The sequence below is a fragment of the Rhincodon typus genome, chromosome 9 (genome assembly GCF_021869965.1).
Source record: "Rhincodon typus isolate 14 chromosome 9, sRhiTyp1.1, whole genome shotgun sequence".
Lineage (NCBI taxonomy): Eukaryota > Metazoa > Chordata > Chondrichthyes > Orectolobiformes > Rhincodontidae > Rhincodon > Rhincodon typus.
The window spans coordinates 31,147,944-31,170,125 of NC_063340.1; the positions used below are offsets into that span (position 1 = coordinate 31,147,944).

The following is a 22,182-nucleotide window of genomic DNA, read 5'->3' on the forward strand; positions in this document are numbered from 1 at the left end:
CCTTCCTACTGGACACAGTCGTCCAATCACAAAACACCCTAGGCCTCCTGCCAATTCTGGATTGAATTAGCCACATTTCATTAGATCCCTTGAGCTTCCATGCAAGATCTTAATCAAAAGCCTTGCTGAAGTTCAAGCAGACTATAGCAAATGCATTACCTGCATCTACTCATCTAAATCACCTCTTTGACAAGACTTTGCTGAATAAAATTATGCTGACTACTCTTGATTAATCACTGCCTCTGAGTGAAATTAATTATTTCCCTCAGAATTGCTCCCTACAGAGGTTAGACTGACTGGCCTATAGGTTCGTCATTTATCCCTTCTTTCCATCTTGAAGGACAGTATCACAATGACTGTTCTCTAGATTTCTGGCACCTCTCCTGTTGCCAGGGAGGAATGAAGATTGCCAGCACCCCTACTAGTTGCACACAAAAACTGGAACTTTGCTACAATGATTCACATCTAGACAGCATGTATGAAAAGCCAGAAAATATAGAGATGAGCTGAAAGATTAAAAACATGCTGTTACATAATTGCTTTAAACTACTGGGAAGATGTAAAAGGGTAATAAGTTCATTAATCAGATCACATGGAAGGCAAGAGGTTAGCAGAAAACAGGAAGACTGCAAGGTTTAAACTTTGGCTGTTTGAGCCTTGAAAATGTGAGAATTAAATTGACTAAAACAGAAACCTGTATCCTGATCTTTGAACTGACAAGTTATCTTCACTTCAAGGCATACAGAAAAATGGTGGCGTTTGTACCATCAACACCTATGATGGTACCATAAAAAGTGTTCTCACAATATTCTCCTCTCTATTTGATATCTGTTATGAGGGACCATTGGCTTTCCAAGCCAATAAGACAACAATGCAAATACATCCTAACACAAATTTCTCAGGTGTAATGCACAAATGGCAACAGCAAAATCCAAAATTTGGTTCTCAAAACAAAAGAAAAACTAAGACTTGGAACATTTCATTGTGTAACTAGTTAAGATGCCCAGAACAGCACATAACTGAACGAGCTTTTGGGGTGGCATGGTAGCTCAGTGGTTAGAACTACTACCTCACAGCGCCAGGGACCTGGTCTGATTCCACCCTCAGGTGACTGTCTGTGTGGAGTTTGCACATTCTCCTGGAGTCTGCGTGGGTTTCCTCCGGGTGCTCCGGTTTCCTCCCACAGTCCAAAGATGTGCAGGCTAGATGGATTGCCCGTAGTGTTCATGGAAGTGTAGATTAGGTGGATGCGTCTGGTTGGGATGCTCTGTGGGTCAGTGTGGACTTGTTGGGCCGAAGGGCCTGTTTCCAATATTGTAGGGATTCTATGAATATCAAATCATTGTATAGATGTCCACAGTTGAAAGGTGAAACCTCAGCACCCAAACGCATCATTGGCAAAGCTATGACCAAATTAATTTGCTCATGTAACAAATGAACTGCAGATACTGGAGACCTGTAAAACAAAAAAGAACAGAAATTGCTGGAAAAACTCAGCAGATCTGGCAGCAATGGAGAGAAAACAATTAACATTTCAAATCCAGTGACAATTCTTCAGAACTAGGGCGTTTAAGCAGAAATCCACAACTCTGCTCTTTTATTTATGCATTCGGAAAACTGACTAGGCATTATAGTCCAAAATTTTACAATTTTTTTTAAGGAATAATGAGATGCTGGAACACAATTCAGTTTCTTTACAATATGCAGTTGGAGGACTCTATGTTTTCCTGTCTAAAATAGAGAACCAAAACTTCCCATAAACTCATCTAGAAATGAATTCCAAGAAAGATCATTACAAAGATTGCATGGTGACTCTTCCATGTTTGCTTCTCCATACAGGTACCAAGATTGGCAAGCTTCCAAGCCATTCTCCAGGATACTAAATATTTTCACTCCAATTCACTTTATCATACCAATTTACCCTTTTTTAAACCCTTGCCAATTTTTACCTAAGAAAGACTTCTTGCAGATTTCTATCACTGTTACTCTGTGGTGTACTGTATTCATCCAAAAGTGCATGCTAATGTTTATTAAACCATTATACGGCTCAAGTCATTTCCTTACAAAATGTCCCTTTTCATATCAGTGGAGGGCACAAGAGCTGTTGGCAAGGACAAATCAGTGCTATATCTGCTACTAAGAAAAATAAATTAGTGCAATCCATGGAACAGTCCTTGCTAACCTGCAAGACTCAGCTAATCACTTGATAAACTCAAATGAATCACCACAGGAATCTCACGTTGATGCAACATCTCTATCTAGCCTAACCCTTTTTAACAAGTGAGTCAGCACAAAGATACATTTGTGTTCATTTTAGTGCACTATGGAGATGACAAAATGCATACACTTTGCACAGTGCTACACCCCTTCAGTTACAGATTGGCTATCTTTACACAGTACTATTCCACAACATAGAGGAAGCTCACCAGTTTAAAAAAAGGTTGGCCGTATCTCGATATAGTAATTTGTCTGCCTTCAACCTGAAAACAAATGGTGTAAAGCAAGTGTGATGTGGAATATGGCAACGTTGAGAATGTGCACATTTATTCAGAATGCAAGTGGATGACTGACAGAAGCAAGATCATGAATAAATGCCCTAATGTCCAAAACCATTGCCAAAATCTTTATTAGATGCAATTCAATATCGCAAAGAACATTTTAGTACAAGACTTGCAAGTACAAAGTGCAGGATACCCAAAGTACAGATCGGTGGAACAGAGTTGTCATTTTGATAAGCACATTATTATGAAAGCATAGTGATAACATAGTACAACAAATTTCACATCCCCAAGGTATGGAGAACATGCAACAATGTTGAATTACAAATCTTTACATATGAAGTTTCAAAATGTCTAAAGATTGGCATATTTGGCTACAATATGTGTCTTTATCAGTTGGTCAGATTAAATAGAACACAAGATTTTGCTCTTGCCATTGAATTTTTACAAACATGCCTTATTACTCATTTGGCCTAAAAATATTTAGAAATAGATTTAGATCTATAAAATAATGTCAGATTTGCTTCAGTATCATAAAACTACCATTTATTGTTATTCATTATTATCATTCATCTTCCAAGTGTTGAAGCCCAAATTTTCAAAGAGCAAGAATATACAAAGCAGGAACATTTCCCCACACAAATTTAATAGGCTGTCATTGATGGGTTTTAATGTAATATCACAACTTATGGAAGTTTATAATCTGCATGAAGATGCACAGAAAGGTGATAGCATCTAAAAGTGTTTAAATTATGTATCTGCCATTGATCATTTCAGTATAGTCACATTATGACATTAATATTTGCAAAGTATAATAGGAATCCTCACCGGTAGAGTGGCAAATACTATTTGAAATCATCTTTTCACCTGAGTGATCATGGGCTTGTGGCACTGCGGTGTAAGTGATGCAATGAAGCAATTTCCTTTTAGTGAAAATTCTGTTCTCCAATTCCTAATCTTCACCATTTCAGCTATAATGTTCAGACATAGATTAAATTCCTTCCCTATCGAAAAAGATGCTTACTTGTTAAGCATGTTTGGCAACAAAACAATTGTTTTTGCACTGCAGTACATCATTTCAGACCGAAATTTACAGAAAATGACCAATTATCCATTTCACTGTGCAAAAATGAAGGAACTCAAAACAGAAACTATTCAAAATTTTTACAAAATGGAAACTTAGCGGAACAAGTTTGGGAGAAAAAAAAATTCAGGTTGTGGCCCGACAATCTCTTTACTAAAGAATCCAAGCTGTTTGCTCCAGCGATCACCAGGAAAAGTGAAAAACTTAAATGGATTATCATTCTGTACATGCACAAGTACTGCTGTCAGTGAAATTTTACATTGATTCAAACTCATCCACCCTCTGTTTGGTGTTCCCTCGCCGGATCTGGCGAAGCGTCTTATATTTGTCTTGACCTTTCCGGACATTTTCCATGTGAATTATGTCATTGGACGTTTTCTTGCTCTCATCTCTGGCTTGTGCAAGCTCACTGCTCAAAAGCTTTCCATGGGCAGGACGGGCAAGTGGGTGAGAAGAGACAGATTAAAAAAAGACAAACAAACAAACAATCAAGTCAAGCCCCCTGAAGGGAAGCACATGGCAAAACTCAAATTAAGCAATGAATTTGACCCTTAATGTTCTTATCCAAACTAACTCTGTTTCCAGTTTATCATATTCAAAATGTTTCTGAACTCCATAGACTCCCTACAGTGTGGAAACAGACATTCAGCCCAACAAGTCCATATCAGCCCTTAAAGAGCATTCTGAACGGCCTTATTTCCTTTTCCTAAAGTCTGGCTTCAATTTGAACCATTCATCTATCGATCCTATTTAGTATTTTGTTTAAGATTCCACCTTAAGTCTTACAAACACTATTTTCAAAGCCCAAACCAAAGCTGCTCCAATTTAGACTTTCCTAGACAATTCAATGCCTATCAAGATATTCAAACTAGTATGTCCCAGATGTACATGAGAATGGTAGCTTTTCCCCTCTCACCAGCAGTTTGTATATCAAGGAATCTATTTGGGTTAGATTCAGGAAAATGAAGCAGATCCAAAAATAAAACTGGAATTTCTTCCTTACCAAGACTCATTCTACGTTTATCAGTCTGCTATAAAATTTCCACAGTCTGAGCAACAAAAGGGCTGACGAGTGGCTAGTAACATTCACATCACACAAATGTAAGGCAATGACCATCTCCAATAAGATGGAATCTAACCATGGCCCCGGACATTCAATAGTGTTCACTGAAACCCACACTAAAATCAACATCGTACGGATTACTGTTGACCAGAAACTCAACTGGGCATGCCATATGAATAGTGGTTACAAGAGCTCAGAGACTAGGAATATTGCAGCAAATAACTCACTTCCTGACTCCCCAAAATCTGTCCATCTACAAGGCACAAAGTCAGGTGTGTGATGGAATGCCCACTTGCCTGGATAAGTGCAGCTCCAACAATACTCAAGAAGCTTGACACCATCCAGGACAAAGCAGCCTACTTGATTGGCATCAAATCCACAAACACCCAGTATCTGCACCACGGACGCTCAGTACGCACTGCTGCTATTATCTAAAAGGTTTACTTTTAAAAGACGCACTGCAAATACTCACCAACGATCTTTAAACCAGCACATTCCAAACCTTCTATCATTTCCATCTAAAAGGATAACAGCAGCAGATACATGCTAAAACCACCACCTACAGGCTCCCCTCTAAGCCACTCTCACCATCTAGATTTGATAAATATATCATTGCTCCTTCACTGTTGCTGGGTCAAAATCCTGAAATTCCTTCCTAACGACATTATAGATCAACCTATAGAATATGGACTGTAGCGGTTCAAGGCAGAAGCTCACCACCACTTTCTCAAGGCCCAACAGTGATGGCAATAAACATTGGTGAGCCAGCGATGCCCATGTCCCACAACAGAGTCAAATAAAAAAACAAAAATACTAGATAGAATAATTATACATCTGACCAGTTCCTGACTAGATATTTGACTAGTTAATAACATTCAACCCCAAGGGGTGATGCAGTGGCTCAGAGGTTAGCACTGCTGACTCACAGCAGCAGGGACCTAATTTCGATTCTGCCCTCAGGTGACTGTTTGTGTGGAGTTTGCACATTTGCTCCCGTCTGAGTGGATTTCCTCCTAGTGCTCTAGTTTCCTCCCACAGTGCAAAGATGTGCAGTTTAGCTGGACTCTACTATAGTCATGGAGAGGGATAGGAGCAGATGGTGTGGGAAAGTATTTACAATACTACAATGCTATTAGGCAAGAACTGCTGAGCATAAAGTGGGATCAGATATTCTCAGGGAAATGCACAACAGAAATGTGGAGGTTGTTTAGGGAGCAGGTGCTACAAGTACTGGTTAGGTTGGTCCCACTGAGGCAAGGAAGGGATGGTAAGGTGAAGGAACCTTGGATGACAAGACAAGACATGTGGAACATCTAGTCAAGACGAAGAAGGAAGCTTACTTAAGGTTGAGGAAGCAAGGATCAGACAGGACTCTAGAGGTCTACAAGGTAGTCAGGAAGGAACTGAAGAATGGACTTAGGAGAGCTAAAAGGGGGTATGAGAAAACCTTGGTGGGTAGGATCAAGGAAAACCTCAAGGCGTTCTATGCTTATGTGAGGAACGAGAGGATGGCCAGAGTGAGGGTAGGGCCAATCAGGGATAGTGGAGGGAACTTGTGCGTGAAGTCGAAGGAGGTAGGGGAGGTCCTTGATGAATACTTTGCTTTAGTATTCACCAGTGAGAGGGACCTTGACATGTGAGGACAGCTTGAAACATGCAGATATGCTCTAACAGGTTGATGTTAGGAAGCAGGATGTGCTAGAAATTTTGAAAAACATGAGGACAGACAAGTCCCCTGGGCCAGACGGGATGTACCTAAGGTTTGTATGGGAAGCAAGGGAAGAGATTGCTGCCGTTTTGGCGATGATCTTTGTGTCCTCACTGTCCACTGGAGTAGTACCAGATGATTGGAGGGCGGCAAATATTATTTCATTGTTCAAGAAAGGGAATAGGGATAATCCTGGGAATTACAGACCAGTCAGTCTTACCTTTATGGTGGGCAAACAATTGGAGAGGACTCAGAGATAGTATTTATGATTATTTGGAAAAGCACAGTTTGATTATAAATAGTCAGCATGGCTATGAGGGGTTCAGGTCATGCCTCACAAGCCTTATTGAATTCTTTGAGGATGTGACAAAACACATTGATGAAGGCAGAGCAGTGGATTTGGTGTATATGGATTTTAGCAAGGCATTTGATAAGGTTCCACATGGTAGGCTCATTCAGAAAGTGAGGAGGCATGGGATTCAGGGAAATTTGGCTGTCTGGATACAAAACTGGCTGTCCAATAGAAAACAGAGGTTGGTAGCAGATGGAAAGTATTCAGCCTAGAGCTCGGTGACCAGTGCTGTTCCGCAGGGATCTGTTCTGGGATCTCTGCTTTTTGTGATGTTTATAAATGACTTGGATGAGGAAATGGAAGGATGGGCTAGTAAGTTTGCCGATGACACGAAGGTTAGAGTTGTGGACAGTGTGGAGGGCTGTTGTAGGTTGCAACAGGACATTGACAGGATACCGAACTCGGCAAAGAAGTGGCAGATGGAATTCAACCTGGAAAAGCGTGAAGAGATTCATTTTGGAAGGTTGAATTTGAATGCAGAGTACAAGGTTAGGGGCAGGATTCTTGGCAGTGTGGAGGAACAGTGTGTTCTTTGGGTCCACATCCATAGATCCCTCAAAGTTGCTACCCAAGATGATAGGGTTGTAAAGAAGGCGGATGGGTATGTTGGCTTTCAATCGGCAGGGGAATTGAGTTTAAGAGCCGTGAGGTTATGCTACACCTTTATAAAACCCTGGTTAGACCACACTTGGAATATTGTGTTCAGTTCTGGTCACCTCATTATAAGAAGGATGTGGAAGCTTTAGAGAGGGTGCAGAGGAGATTTACCACGATGCTGCCTGGACTGGAGGGCAGGCCTTATGAGGAAAGGTTGAGTGTGCTAGGGCTTTTCTCAATGGAGCAAAGAAGGATGAGAGGTGACTTGATAGAGGTGTACAAGATGATGACAGGCATAGATAGAGTGGATAGTCAGAGATTTTTTCCCAGGGCGGAAATGACTATTACGAGGGGGCATAATTTTAAGGTGATTGGAGGAAGGTATAGGGGAGATGTCAGAAGTAGGTTCTTTACACAGAGAGTGGTGAGTGTGTAGAATGTGCTGCCGGCAGTGGTAGTGGAGTCAGATACTTTAGAGACTTTTAAGCGACTCTTGGATAGGCACATGGAGGATAGTAAAATTGTAGGGTATGCAGGGTAGTTTGATCTTAGTAGGATAATAGGTCAGCACAACATTGTGGGCCGAAGGGCCTGTACTGTGCTGTATTGTTCTATGTTCTATGTAAATTGCCCATAGTGTCCAGGGATCTGCAGGCTAGTTGGATTAGCCATAGGAAAGGAGTGGGATGGGGGTGTCTGGGTGGAATGTTCTTCAGAGGGGTGGTGTGGACTCAACGGGTGAAATGGCCTGCTTCCACACTGTAGGGATTCTAAATGCATTTTTATTTCATGATATTGTATTATCCACCACAGCTAATACAGCTCCTTACCATCAGTTGCTGTTGCACTCGTTCATTTTTCTCCACTTCAGTCACTCGCTCTTCTTCATTTCTGTGATCCAATATGCCTTCAGTCGCAAGGTCTGCACTGTACGTGGTATGATTCTCTTCAGCATCGTCATGTTCATTCTCCTCTAGGTGCTCGTAGATTGGAGGAGGGGGTGGGGGTGGAGGTGGGGGTGGAGCAGGGGCAGATAATACCATGTGCAGTTCTTCCTTTGTTTTCTCCAAATCATCCTGGACCATTCTTGCCTGAAACGATTAATGTACAAACATAGCAAAATGTTTCAAAGTGCTGGATTCAATTACTACAAAATAGCACAATGGCTCAACATAACCAACCAAACATGTCAAAGCTCCAACGCTAGCTCATAAAACACTCCTCCCACATGGGAGCATGCCTCATGGTTGGAAGGGCCCTAATGTTATTAGTTGTGAAGAACATTCTATGGGGAAAAATGGTACTTACAAGGTTTGTACCTCAGGATAATGGCAGACCACAATTTGCTCAGCTGCACACTTCCAAGTACTCGATCACAGAATTCTCTCAAATTTTCAGCATTGTAACAAAGTACAATTCTGCTCACCACAAATCTCCGTTCTTCCACAGCTTGCAAATGTTCAAGATATGGCAGAAGGGGCAAATCAAGCCACAAGGAGTGAAATTCTTACCAAAATAGTAGTGGAAATAGCAGAATAAAATTACTAAAAATTTTTTTGTACACTCTGTTCATGTTAGCTTTCAAAGCTGTGTTACAGGAACATGGCTGACAATCTAAAGCTGGGTTCTCTCATTATAGAGCTACTCCAAGTGACATCAAAGCTACAACATTTTCTCACCATTCAAGAATTCGCTTGCAAGCTTAAGTAAATAGCATGATGATGAAAGAAAGGACGAGAGAATAGGTAATGTTATCCCATTGTTTAAAAAAGGTAACAGGGATAATCCAAGAATTTACAGACCTGTGAGCCTCAAGTCAGTCTCGGGGACAAAATCTATAAACATTTAGAAACAAATGCACTGTTTAGCAATAAACAGCATGGTTTTGAGCAGGGGAGGTTGCACTAACTTTTTTGAGGTGACAAAGATGATTGAGGGAAAAGCGGTTGATGTTGTCTATGTGGACTCCGGTAAAGCCTTTGACAAGGTCTGACATGGCAGACTGGTACGAAAGGTGAAGTCACATGGTATCGGGGTGAGCTGGACTGGCTTATCACAGGAGATAGAGGGTAGTGGTGGAAGGATGCTTTTTGGATGGAGGGCTGAGACTAGTGGTGTTCTACAGCGAGCAGTGCTGGGACCTCTGCTGTTCGTGATCTACATAAATGATTTGGAGGAAGATGTAGCTGGTCTAATTTGTAAGTTTACAGACGATACAAAGATTGGAGGAGTTGCAGATAGTGAGGATGATTGTCAGAGGATACAGCTGGACAGATTGGTTGGAGGCATGGGCAGAAAAATGGCAGATGGAATTTAATCTGGACAAATGTGAGGTGATGCATTTTTGGAAGGTCAAGTACAGGTGGAAATTATACAATGAATGACAGAACCCTTAGGAGGTATTGATTTGCAGAGAGATCTGGGTGTGCAGGTCCAGAGATCACTGAAGGGGACAGCACAAGTAGATAAGGTAGTAAAAAAGGACTATGGCATGCTTACCTTCATTGGAAGGGGCATTGGGAACAAGAATAGGTAACTTATGCTGCAGCTTTATAGAACTTCAGTTAGGCCACACTTGGATTATTGCGTACAGTTCTGGTCACCACACAACTAGAAGGATGTGGATGCTTTGGAGAGGGTACAGAAAAGGTTTACCAGGACGTTGACTGGTTGTATAGATGGGATTTGTTTTCACTGGAATGCAGGAGGTTGAGGGGCGACCTGACAGAAGTTTAAAAAAGATAGTGAATAGTGTGGATGGAGTGGCAAGTATGAGGCATTTTACCCAGGGTTGAGGGGTCAATTACTAGGGGACACAAGTTCAACCTGCGAAGGGGCAAGTTTAAAAGAGATGTGCGAGGCACGTATTTTACACAAAAGGTGGAGTGTGCCTGGAACACGCTGCCAGAGATGGTGTTGGAAGCAGACACGTTAGCAGCATTCAGGAAGCACCTGGCCGAATATATGAATAGGAAGGGAATAGAGGGATACAGATCCTGTAAGTGAACTCTATTTTAATATGGAAGGGCAAAAAAAAAGTTCAATTAATTGTTAAATCCCACATCGATAAAATAAGACCTTGAACAATCAGAGCTAAACTTGTGCATATTTGATAACCTGGCACAAATTGTAAAGACTTCTGAATGTTTTATATTCTTTCAAGGGATGTGAGCACTACTAGTAAGGCTAGCATTTGTTGCCCATGCAAATGTAATGATGAGCAGCTGCCTTAAACCGGAGGGCTGAAGAGCCTGTTCCTGTGCTGTGTTGTTCTTTGCCTTTAGAAAAAATTCCCTGACTGCAAAAATCAGCATCCAATCACAACCTTTGCAAAGGAGTCATATCAATATTGTGGCTACAACAGGAGCTAGGTGCTGGGAATTGTGTCAAATAACTCATCACCTTATTTCCTGAAGCCTGTTCACAAGGTACATATCAGGAATATGACGGTATACTCTCCATTTGCCTGAATAAGTGCAGCTTTAATGCCACAAATTCAAATTGGTGCAGGTCAAACTAGCCTGCTTGATTAGCATCCTTTTGACTTGATACAGGTGTACAAAATGATCAGAGGTATAGATAGAGTGGACAGCCAGAGACTTTTTCCTAGGGTGGAGGTAGCTATTATGAGGGGGCATAGTTTTAAAGTGAGTGGAGGTAGATATAGGGGAGACGTCAGAGGTAGGTTCTTTACTAGAGAGTGGTAGGGGCATGGAATGCATTGCCGGAGAGGGTAGTGGAGTCTGCCTCATTAGGGGCATTTAAGCAGCTATTAGATAGGCATATGGACGATAGTATAAGGGAGGGGTGGAGGTTAGATAGACCTTAGGTTTAGGGTAAAAGTTCGGCACAACATCATAGGCTGAAGAGCCTGTACTTTGCTGTACTGTTCTGTGTTTTATGTTCTTTCCACCACCTTACTAAATGCTGTATACACCTACAAGATGGTTTATCAACTCACCAAGCCTTCAACAGCTCCCACCAACCCCAGATAGCTACAACCTAGAAGAACAAAAGCAGCAGATTCATGGGAACATCAAGTCGCATATCATCTTAATTTGGAACCATACTGCTGTTCCTTCTCTGCAGTTTAAGGCAGCTGCTCATCATTACATTTGCATGGGCAACAAAATGCTAGCCTTACTAGTAGTGCTCACATCTCTTGAAAGAATATAAAACATTCAGAAGTCTTTACAATTTGTGCCAGGTTATCAAATATGCACAAGTTTAGCTCTGATTGTTCAAGGTCTTATTTTATCGATGTGGGATTTAACAATTAATTGAACATTTTTTTTTTTTAAAAGAACAAAGATGCACAAAGAAATGCCTTCATTTTAAAAACATCCAAAACTGTCTGCAATGAAGAGTTTGCAAATGGAACCACAACCATAACTTCCAATCCAGTTTCACTACTAGATGGGCTCTTTACAGACTTGCAATTATGTCAGGCTCACATAATCAGTGGCAAATCAGTATAATCTATTCAAGTACTATGCAGCCCACAACAGCACAGACATCCTTTTTTGAGGATGCTATATTCAACAACTGAGGGGGTGATGATATCATATTCTGTGCTCTTCCTCAATCAAACATCCTAGAAAGTCATCACTATATGAAGTGGCAGGTGGATTACAAAAGTATAGCATGTAAAAACAAAATTAAAATACTGTTATTTTAATACAAAATATTGTAATGAGCTAATCCCATGGATCTGAAAAGGTCAGATTGAAATAACTGCTTGCTTATTTCCACATAAATGCAGATATCAACTAATAGCTCTTCACCCGTTGTTGCCACTCCTGTGCCTCTTCCTCTTTCAATCTTCTGGCATCTTCTAGTTCTTCAATCTTGGCTGTGTATTCTGATAACTCTGAAGCCTGATACAAAATAGAAATTAGAAATTAAATTTAAAAACCTATCCTTTCTCTTCTGGGAATTGAGATGTAATTGGTGAAAAACTGTGTGAATACTACAGTATAATCAATTCTTATACTTTGTGAAAAGTTTACAAACACTCCTTGGATTACTGATAATTCAGGTCAATCTAAAATATTATTTTCATTTGGCCTAGTATAGCTGTGCGTTTCACTTAATTGATTTTTCTTTTCCTCAAACCAATTATAGGGTTTGTTTGTGATATGGTCCATCTGATTTTGGGGAAAACCACGTTTTATCTTGAGATAATGCTCTCTAAAAACCTTCCAACTATGACTTGAATTTTTTTGGTGCAAGTCAAATGAGTGTAGAAGAGAAAACTGATTCAAAGAATCTGGATTAGATTCTAGATTCTAAATATCTGAGTTTATTGTACATCTAATATCTTTGAAGTAATTAGCAGAGAAACATACAGGATTATGATGAAATTGAAATAACAAAGAACAAGGCAGGCTAAGGGGAAATGGTGTAAGATGTGTGATGAAGTAATAGAACCGCTACAAAATTACACAGTGACAGTTATACACAGGAAAATGAAATATTTGACCAATAGAGGGGATTAACAACAGAATAAAATGTGTTTGAAAAGGACACAGTAGCAAAAAGATGATGAATTTTATAATGATCCAAGTTGAAGCAGTCCATTGATAGAGACAATTGAAGGACTAAACATGACATCAGATGCGAAATCTGCTTTGAAATTGATGAATATGGGAAAGGCTTCAGGCATAGTTGGACCAACAGAATATCTAAAAATATTCTAAAAAACAGATTTAGTTAGAACAGAAATGTGTGACTAAATATACACCAAAGAATACATTCATTATTTGCTAAGCTATCTAAAACAATGAAGTGTGCAAAAGGTTCAGAACTTAAAACCACAATTGAAATAAATAATGCAATGGAAGCTCAGGTTAGTGAAAGAGTTCGGATTTGGACCTGGGGTAGGAAGAAGAAACTAACATCCAACACACAAATATCAAGAACATTTACATACACTTCATAGATTATGGAAAAAGCATGCCATTGCAGTTATCAGCAGTTAATAGACCTGTTGCTCAAATGTGAACTTGACAGTAAAGATGAAAGATTATCCAGAGCTTATGGTGGGTCCAAGTTGGGATCATCAGGCTAGAAAGTCAGATGATCAGATATTGTTTCAGGGGAAGAGACAAGTACAACAAGGCTGTGCATGGTTTCTAAACCAATCTGTACACAGAAGTAATATTCAGAGAATTAGATGCAGTTCTTGGAGTAAACAATTGGGGAAGAAAATGAACTTGTGGTACACTGACAATAAAGTGCTACTTGCAGAATCAGAACAGATGCAAAATATCATGGAACAAGTAACATCCAGAATCTTAGAATACGAGTTGGATACGAACATTAAAAAGTAAAATAGAAGGAACACATTAAAAGCAAATGGAGTGAAGTTTGAAGTAGGTGCTTTCATACAGGAAAAAGTAGATACAATTTATCTTAATTGAACACACTTGATAATACAGTAGATATAAAGCAGAAGGACTGATTAGGGATAGTCAACATGGCTTTGAGAGTGGGAAATCGTGTCTCACTAACTTGATTGAGTTTTTTGAAGTAGTAACAAACAACGAGGGAAGAGCAGTGGATGTGATCTATATGGACTGCAGTATGGCGTTCAACAAGGTTCCTCATGGTAGACTGGTTAGTAAGGTCAGATCTCTCAGAATACAGGGAAACTAGCCATTTGAATACAGAACTAACTTGAAGGTGGTGGTGGAGGGTTGCTTTTCAGACTGGAGACCTGTGACCAGCGGTGTGCCACACGGATTGGTGCTGGGTCCACTGCTTTTCGTCATTTATATAAATGATTTGGATGTTAATGTAGGAGGTATGGTTAGTAAGTTTGCAGATGACACCAAAATTAGAGGTGCACAGACAGTGAAGAAGGTTACCTCAGAGTACAACAGTACCTTGACCAGATAGGCCAATAGGCCGAAGAGCAGCAGATGGAGTTTAATTTAGAGAAATGTGAGGTGCTGTATTTTGGTAAGGCAAATCAGGGCAGGACTTATATACTTAAATGGTAAGGTCCTGTGGAGTGTTGCTGAACAAAGACCTTGGAGTGCAGGTTCAAAGTTCCTTGAAAGCAAAGTCCCAGGTAGACAAGATAGTGAAGAAGGTGTTTGATACGCTTACCTTTATTGGTCAGTGCATTGAGTTTCGGGGTTGGGAGGTCATATTGCGGCTGTACAGCACATTGGTTATGTTACTTTTGGAATACTGCGTATAATTCTGGCCTCCATGAAACTTGAAAGGGTTCAGAAAAGATTTAAGGATGTTGCCAGGGTTGAAGGGTTTAAGCTATAGGGAGAGGCTGAACAGCCTGGAGCTTTTTTCCCCTGGACCATCAGAGGCTGAGGGGTGACCTTAGAGGTTTGGAAAATCACGAGGGGCATGGATAGAGTGAAAAGACAAGATCTTTTCCCTAGAGTGCAGAAAACTAAATGGCATAGGTTTAAGATGACGGGGGAAAAGATTTAAAAGGGACCTTAAACGACAACTTCCTCACACAGTGGGTGATGTGTGAATGGAATGAGCTGCCACAGGATGTGGAGGAGGCTGGTACAATTACAACATTTAAAAAGACATCTGGATGGTATATGAATAGGAACAGTTGAGAGGAATATTTGCCAAATACTGGCAAATGGGACTAGATTTATTTAGGATACCTAGTCAGCATGGGGGAGTTAGACTAAGGGGTCTGTTTCCATGCTGTACGGCTCTATAACTCTAAGTCAGGAGGAGAACAGATAAGAACTTTCATAAAAATGAGGGAGGAATACACTAACAAGAAAAGTAAACTTTGTAACAAAGAAAAAAAACTCATGGTGCTATATTCTATCCATTTTCCTATATATTTCAGAAACTGGAAAATAAATAAAACCAATGGAAAAATGGAGGTCTTTGAAATGTTGCATGCTAAGACCAGTGTTAAAAACAGACCACAAGTGAAAAGGTAATAATTGCAATAGCAAAGAACGCTAAAACTTGATGTCCAGAAAAGAAAACACCAGTTTTTCAGGCATTTGATCAGAGCTGAAAGGCTACACACAGAGTGGAGAACAGTGAGATCCAGGAGTAATTGGATGATAAATGTCAGGGTGATTTTACTGATGAGTTAGTCAATTGAGAGGATGGCAATGACATACCATAACAGCAGATCGCTTGTTAACAGCAACTATAAGCAGCAGGAATGTAAGTGACTACTCAAAAATAAAGTGCAGTTATTAGAATGAATACTAAATAAACACCAAAGAACTGTGGATGCTGTAAATCAAGAGCAAAAACAGAAGTTGCTGGAAAGGCTCAGCAGGTCTAGCAGCATCTGTGAAGAAATGAAATCGGAGTTAACATTTCGGGTCTGGAGACCCTTCCTCAGAGCAGAAGGGTCACCAGACCCAAAATGTTAACTCTGATTTCTTTTCTTCACAGATGCTGCCAGATCTGCTGAACTTTTCTGGCAACTTCTGTTTTTGTTCCTGTGTTTGAATAAATACTCTTTGATTCCAGAATAGTAAAATGGGTGTTAAACTGGTGAACTTCATGTTTTATTCCTTCAGCAAACTCCCAAGGTTTCAGACTATAACATACTAAACACAATACAATACTAGTTTGTTTCAAGATGGTAACACGACTTTTCAATAAAATATCTGATTGACAAATGATGCCTTAAACCACACGAACTACAATTTTAGAGAGGTTAAGGCAGCGTTTAGCACGCTTGCCTTCATTGCCAGACCTTTGTGTGTAGGAGCTGGGGCATCATATTGATGTTGCCCAGTATGCTGGTGTGGCCTCTTCTGGAGATCTGTGTGCAGTTCTAGTTGCCTTGTTATAGGGAGAATATTATTGTTTTGAAGATGGTTCAGAAAAGATTTACCAGGATGTCGAGTAATGGAGGGCTTGAGAAATAAAAATAGACTGGAAAAATTGGAACCTTTTCCACTGGACTGTAGGAGGTTGAGAGGTGACCTTACTGAGGTTCATAAAATCATGACCGCCAGAGACAAGGTGAATGACAGGGTCTTTTCCCGAAGCTGGGGGAGTTCAAAGCTAGGGGACATATTTTTAAGGCAAGAGGAGAAAGTTTTAAAAAGAACATTATCGGCAATTTTTTTTTAAAAACAGAGTGCTTTGTGTACGGAAACGATGGATGCAGGTATAGTTACAATGTTTAAAAGATATTTGGATATGTTCATGAATAGGGAAAGTTTGAAGGGATATGGCTGAGAGCAGGCAAGTGGGACTGCTTTAGCTTGGGAACATGGTGTGGACTGGTTGGACTGAAGGGTTTGTTTCATTGCTGCATGACTATCACTAAAATGCAAGGTATCCTTCGTACAAAAATAAATAATCTTTTAAATCCAAGTCAACTTATATAAAGGCTATTTGCTTGACACCCAGTTCACCACTTCTTTCAATTCACACACAAACAAGTTTGAGTATCTAAGTTTAGTGCCGTGGAAAGGCCTATTTGCCATCACAGTAGGAGGAAAGCAGAAACTATTGGAACACAGGAATCATTAAATAACCAACTGCATGAGTTTAATGTGATGCACCCAATATTGCCTCAGTTAGAGTAAAGCAGCTCTTACCAATTGCTCCTGGCTCTTCATTTGATCCTCAGCCTGTCTCTGCAACTCTTCTTTTGCTCGGAGAGCATCCAAACGTTCAGCTTCTAGGCGTTCGGCCTCAAGTTGTGCTTTTTTCCTCTCTTCTTCCAGTTGAATTGCTCGCTGCATCTGCTCAGCCAAGTCTAGGATCCAAGATATACACTTTTTAAAAATGAGTGCAATCAATCACTATAGATGCATCATCCTTTGTAACCTACTATATTAACATATCCAAAATTAACTGCAGATCCAGAGTTGACATGTGAAAATACGGTGGCAATAATGGAGACTTGAGACAACAACACAGGAATATGTATTAAATATTTCTGATGCAGGCATTCAGGAAACATAGCGAAGGAAAGAAAGGAAGGAAGTCAGTTAGGAAAATTAATTAAGGAGAACATTATGGTGCTGAAGAAGAATCTATTTAGTTAGAACCAAGAAAATGAAGAGGTACTCTTACATTGCTATGTGTAGCCCATAAGCTACCAACTTGTGGGAAATTTATGGAGGAACAAATTTGCAAAGAAATTAAAAGTAAGTGGAAAAATCATATGGAGTAGTTATGAGTGCCTGCAGTTGTCCTAACTAGGCTGGAACAGGGATAACGTAGACAGCAGAAAGGGACATGTGTTTCCAGAAAGAGTTGAGCAGAATTTTTGAAACAGACCTAAAAAGGAGACATTCCTGGATCTATGGGAAGGAGGGATGGAAAAGCTAGTTTCAACAGATTGAGAAAGGATTGCCCAGATAAATTGGGAGCGAAGATCAATAAGTAAAGTGGTAAGTGAACAGAAAATTCCTTTTAAAGATGAAAGTTAGAGCACAATTAAAATACATTCCATCAGAGTCTCCCTGATTGACAGTCTTGGTAGGCCTTGGCTGTTGAGAAACCTTTCAATTCGATAACTGGTGGCAAAATTAAGAGTCATATGGCCAAATGCTAATTAATTAAAGGAAAGCCAGCATGGATGCAAGATGTTCCAATTGTGTTTAACTAACTCACTTCAGTTATTTGATCAGACAACAGAAATGGTAAATGAGTAACAGTTGACGTGGACTACATGGACTTCCACAACACATCTGATACGAATGCCACACAATAAATATAATCCACAAGCTGTGATATTGTACATATAAGGTATGGATGCAAATTTGGTACATGAATGGCCAAGTGGCAGAACAGCACATGGTTGCATTTTTTTTAAAACTTGAAGGAGGCAGTCCAAGCGGGGTTCCCTAGGGATCAGCATTAGGTTTGGTGCTCTTGATACATTAACCACCAAGATTTGGGTGTACATGATACAATTTCAAAAACTGTGGTTGGCATGGAAATGGAAACACTGCACTGAGAGAAGAACATCACTAAACATTAAAAAGTACAGATTGATGGAAAGAAAAGTTGGTCCATGAAATTTAATGTGAAGGGACTCACTTGGCTAGGAGTAACAGGGGAAAAATGCAAACCAGAAGGATAGAATTGTAGAAGATACAGGATCAGAGACACTTAGATACATATATGCACAAAATCGAAGGAGACAGGGCAGATTGAGAAATTTGATTTGTTATCACATGGATTGAGATATGCAAAATAATGCTTGTCACTGTGTTATCCCAGGCAAATCCTACTTTACGTAAGCACATCAGAGTAATAGAACCAAAAGTGGAATATATATTGTATGGTTAATAAAATAAATAGAATCCTGGGCTTTAGAAAACAGGGGCATAAAGAAGCAAGGAAGTTATGATAAACTTGTATGAAACAGGTTTAGCCTCAAAAGGGAGCATTGCATCCAGTTCTGAGCACTCACTTTAGCTTTAGTGAGAATGTAAGAAAAGATTCATAAGAATAAATCCTGAGATAACGGAAAAAAGATTCAGTGGTAAGGTTATGTGGAGAAATTAGAAAAGCTTGGAGTGAAATCATTAATGCACCATAATTATCGGATTCTTTCATTTTATTTACTGATATACAAGAATACCAAATGGTGAAAGAAAGGTATTTTTATTACAAATTATCTCAAGGAAATCAGGCTTGGTAAAAGTAAATTTAAAAACTGATCCATTTTCTTTCACTGAAATATACACACAAGGCTGCAGATTTGGGTTCAAAAATAAAAAGAATTTATGACGCAAAGGAAAGAAAAACAGAACAAAGCTATCTACATAAAACAGCTTAAAATTTCAGATTCCAGGCAAAAAGAAAAAATCTCATCTACTCCTAAATACCATTTTACAAGTAATCAAAACTCAGAAATTTTTCTTCCCATAAAATCTCTGTAATTTGACTTAATGTTTTTTCCCCGGTCCTGATTTTTGATATTCAATGGAGAGCTCAGACTTTCACAGCTTTGAATAACCAATGGGGATTTCTAACGACTCCTGGTCTGGAAGTGGTCACAAATTGAATCCCTCGCCTTAAGGTAACTTTAATTCCATTAAGTGCTCAACAAACTCCTTTTTACCAAAAAGGGGAAAAAACCATTTTTGCATTTATATTCAGACAAGACCCTTTCTGAACTCAAACTCTTAAATAAATTAAGAAAAATACTTGCCAATCTCAGCTTCGCTAAGTTAATGGCTTTTGCTTCTCTCTCGTCATAAGCCACACAATATAAACAAACTTCTATTAACACCCAGGAGGCCTCAAGTCATCTGTTTGCCGACACATTCAGGTTTAAAACTAAAATTTTTGAAAATACTGACTTAGATAGATATTAAATTCCTTCACAATCTAAAGCCATATGAAGATAATTTATAATTTAAAATCTAAACTCCAGAAAATGATAACGTAACATATCTTTCAGCACTGCATAGTCAATAACAATGACTGCCTCCACTTCTTGTGAAAAATCTCAGAACAGGAACAATCTTAAAACCAATTAAGAGCCAGAGAATAATCCAAAATTTTCCACCATATTCATTTTCTGGAGACTTGACAAGAGAACATTACGAATTTACTTTTACCTTTTTCAGCTTTCTTTGTCTGATCTTCATACTGTTTCAGCTTCAGCATCAGATCTCGAGTTTCCTTCTCCATCTGTTCTTTTTCTTTCTCTATTGTCTCCCGCTTCTGTTTCTCCTGCTCCAACTGTGCCCTATACACAGAAGAGTTAAAGATTTAAAAATTGACTGCTCACTAAACAGCAGTGTCCAGATAAAAGCTTGATTTTCATCCAGAAGACATTTTATTTTGTACTTTTTGTTCTTTTTTTGAGGGGTGGTGGTGGTCAGGCAGTTACAGGCACAATTTACAAAAGATTAAGCTGAATGCACAAGCTGGACAAAGATGCCAATGTAGCTTATTTGTTCGTGGGTCTCCTTTGTATTCTGTTTATCTGCTGGTAAAGCAATTGTTATGATATAGAAAACAGCAGACAACTTGTAGTCAAGTTCCACAACCAGCAATAAACTAAAGAACTAAGTCTTTTATTTCCTGGTTTTTCCAGCTAAACGCTGGCCTGTATAACATACTTTTCTTTGTATTGTGCCACTTTACATATAGCTGAATAGGTAGATGGAGCCTGGGATTAACATCTCTGAAGTACACCGCCTTTGAGTCAAGGGTGAAGCAAAGTCACTCCTTTTGTTAAGTACAGAGAAAACAGATAACGTCCAATACCTTTCCAACTGTCTCTTGTGCTTTTCCTCCCGAGCCTGGGCTTTCATCTGCTGTACTTCAATTGTATCAGGTTTTCGGCGTCTCATGTAAAGCTCATGGTTGCCCATACATAACTGCAAGATTCTTTTGTTTATTCTTAAACGCGGAGCATAGAAAATAAAATCCTGTAAACAGTACAAGAGCTTTCAATTTATTTCCATAGCCAAGATTTGTCCCTACAAATCTGAAAATTGGTCTTCATCAAGTATGCATTCACCTCCTTCTGTGGAATCAGAGTCCAACATTCTTTCCCCAAAGTTGGGGAACTATAAAACAAAAGAACCAAAAATTTACTGAATAGTCTCCAAACGAAGAAACTACTGTCAAGATTCCACTTTTGTAGCTTTTATTTAGGAGTGGAAATTGAGAACCGAAATTGTTTCACCACTGTTCAACAAATAGGAGATGGAAAATCCAAGTAACTATAGCCAAGCTCAGTGGTAGAATAATGGTTATACCCCACTGTCAAAGTTAATTGCTTGGAGAATTACTAGTTAATAAAGAGGCAGTCTCAAAAAAGAACTCTCAAAGGGCATTTGACAGTGTCAACAAAACAAACTTAGTTGGAAAAAAATGAACTATTAAAACAATGCTAGTGAACAGAGTACTTAAATTTATTTAATGGGTTGAAGCAAATGTCAATTGTATTTAGAAGCAATGTTTCGTAACTAGTATGAACCCACTGCACTGATCCGCAGGAAATTTTATAGCCATGTCAATTTAACAGATGTATTTTTCAAAAGCCAAAGAAATGTTAGTTGTTAACCTTCCCCACTTTCAATTATTATTTCATCCAAAAAAAAGTAAAGAACATGCATTTATTGGAAGGATACTTGTGCTGGTTTGGGGATGGTGTCACAGATCAGGTGAAAGACAGAGTGGGGTGGGGAGTGCTTAAGCTAGCAAGACCAGGCAATGAGGCAAAAAACCCAGGGTGGATGGGAGCATGAAGGAAGGAGTAAACCTGGACTAGAACAAAGCATACAGCGGTACACCCCAGAGGTTGCTTTAGTTGATTTATATTAATGATGTAGAACAATTTCAAAACATGCAGCTGACAAGCATATTAGCATTGTGAACTTCAGAAGCACATAGGAATGGGAAATATATGCTCGTAAGTTTAATGCAGAGAGCTGTGAAGTGATTAATCTTGGAGGAAAAACAAGGAGAGGCAATAAAAACTAAATGGTGCAATTCTAAAAGGGGTGCAAGAGCAGAGTGACCTAGAAGTGGTTGTGCACAAACTACAAAAGGTTGGCATGGGAGTTGCGAGGGTGGGGGAGGGGTGCTAGCTGAGAAAAAATGGGTAAGACAAGTGATCTAGGGCTTTATAGCTCAAGAACAGAGAAAAACTCCTGTTTTGAAGTACTAGCATAAGAAAATAGCATCATTCAACTGAAAACTGAATGAAGCAGAGTTTTAAAGTGCACATAAAATCCAAGAACTAGTGCATAGGTAACAGTTCTAAACATTTAGAAAAAAAAACTTTCCATACAAAAACTAAATCCTTGTGGAGGACTCACCGGTGCCTTCTTGTCAATGGGTTTGATGACAAATTTTTTGTCATTGAATGAGATATTGCGGATTTCACTCCATGGGAAACCAATCTTGGGTGTTAATCTAAGATTG

General features: G+C 39.4%; 1 protein-coding gene across 1 annotated transcript; it reads right to left on the reverse strand.

The window, feature by feature from the left end:
* Positions 1–2,602: 2,602 nt before the first annotated feature.
* LOC109918872 (ezrin-like) lies at positions 2,603–22,174 on the reverse strand. Its single transcript, XM_020518823.2, has 7 exons — positions 22,077–22,174; positions 20,515–20,678; positions 19,860–19,990; positions 16,875–17,035; positions 12,087–12,179; positions 8,133–8,393; positions 2,603–4,002 (listed from the first exon to the last, which is right to left on the reverse strand). Exons 2-7 carry the CDS (start codon positions 20,619–20,621, stop codon positions 3,838–3,840), a joined length of 918 nt encoding a protein of 305 aa, XP_020374412.2. The 5' UTR covers positions 20,622–20,678; positions 22,077–22,174; the 3' UTR covers positions 2,603–3,837.
* Between the last annotated feature and the right edge of the window lie 8 nt (positions 22,175–22,182).

Coding starts and splice junctions, on each gene's coding strand:
- LOC109918872 (XM_020518823.2), bottom strand. CDS start 20,621: ATGGGCAACCATGAGCTTTACATGAGACGCCGAAAACCTGATACAATT. Junction 19,991..20,514: donor CACAAGAGACAGTTGGAAAG/GTATTGGACGTT, acceptor TTCTGTGTATAG/GGCACAGTTGGAGCAGGAGA. Junction 8,394..12,086: donor CACAGGAGTGGCAACAACGG/GTGAAGAGCTAT, acceptor TAATCGTTTCAG/GCAAGAATGGTCCAGGATGA.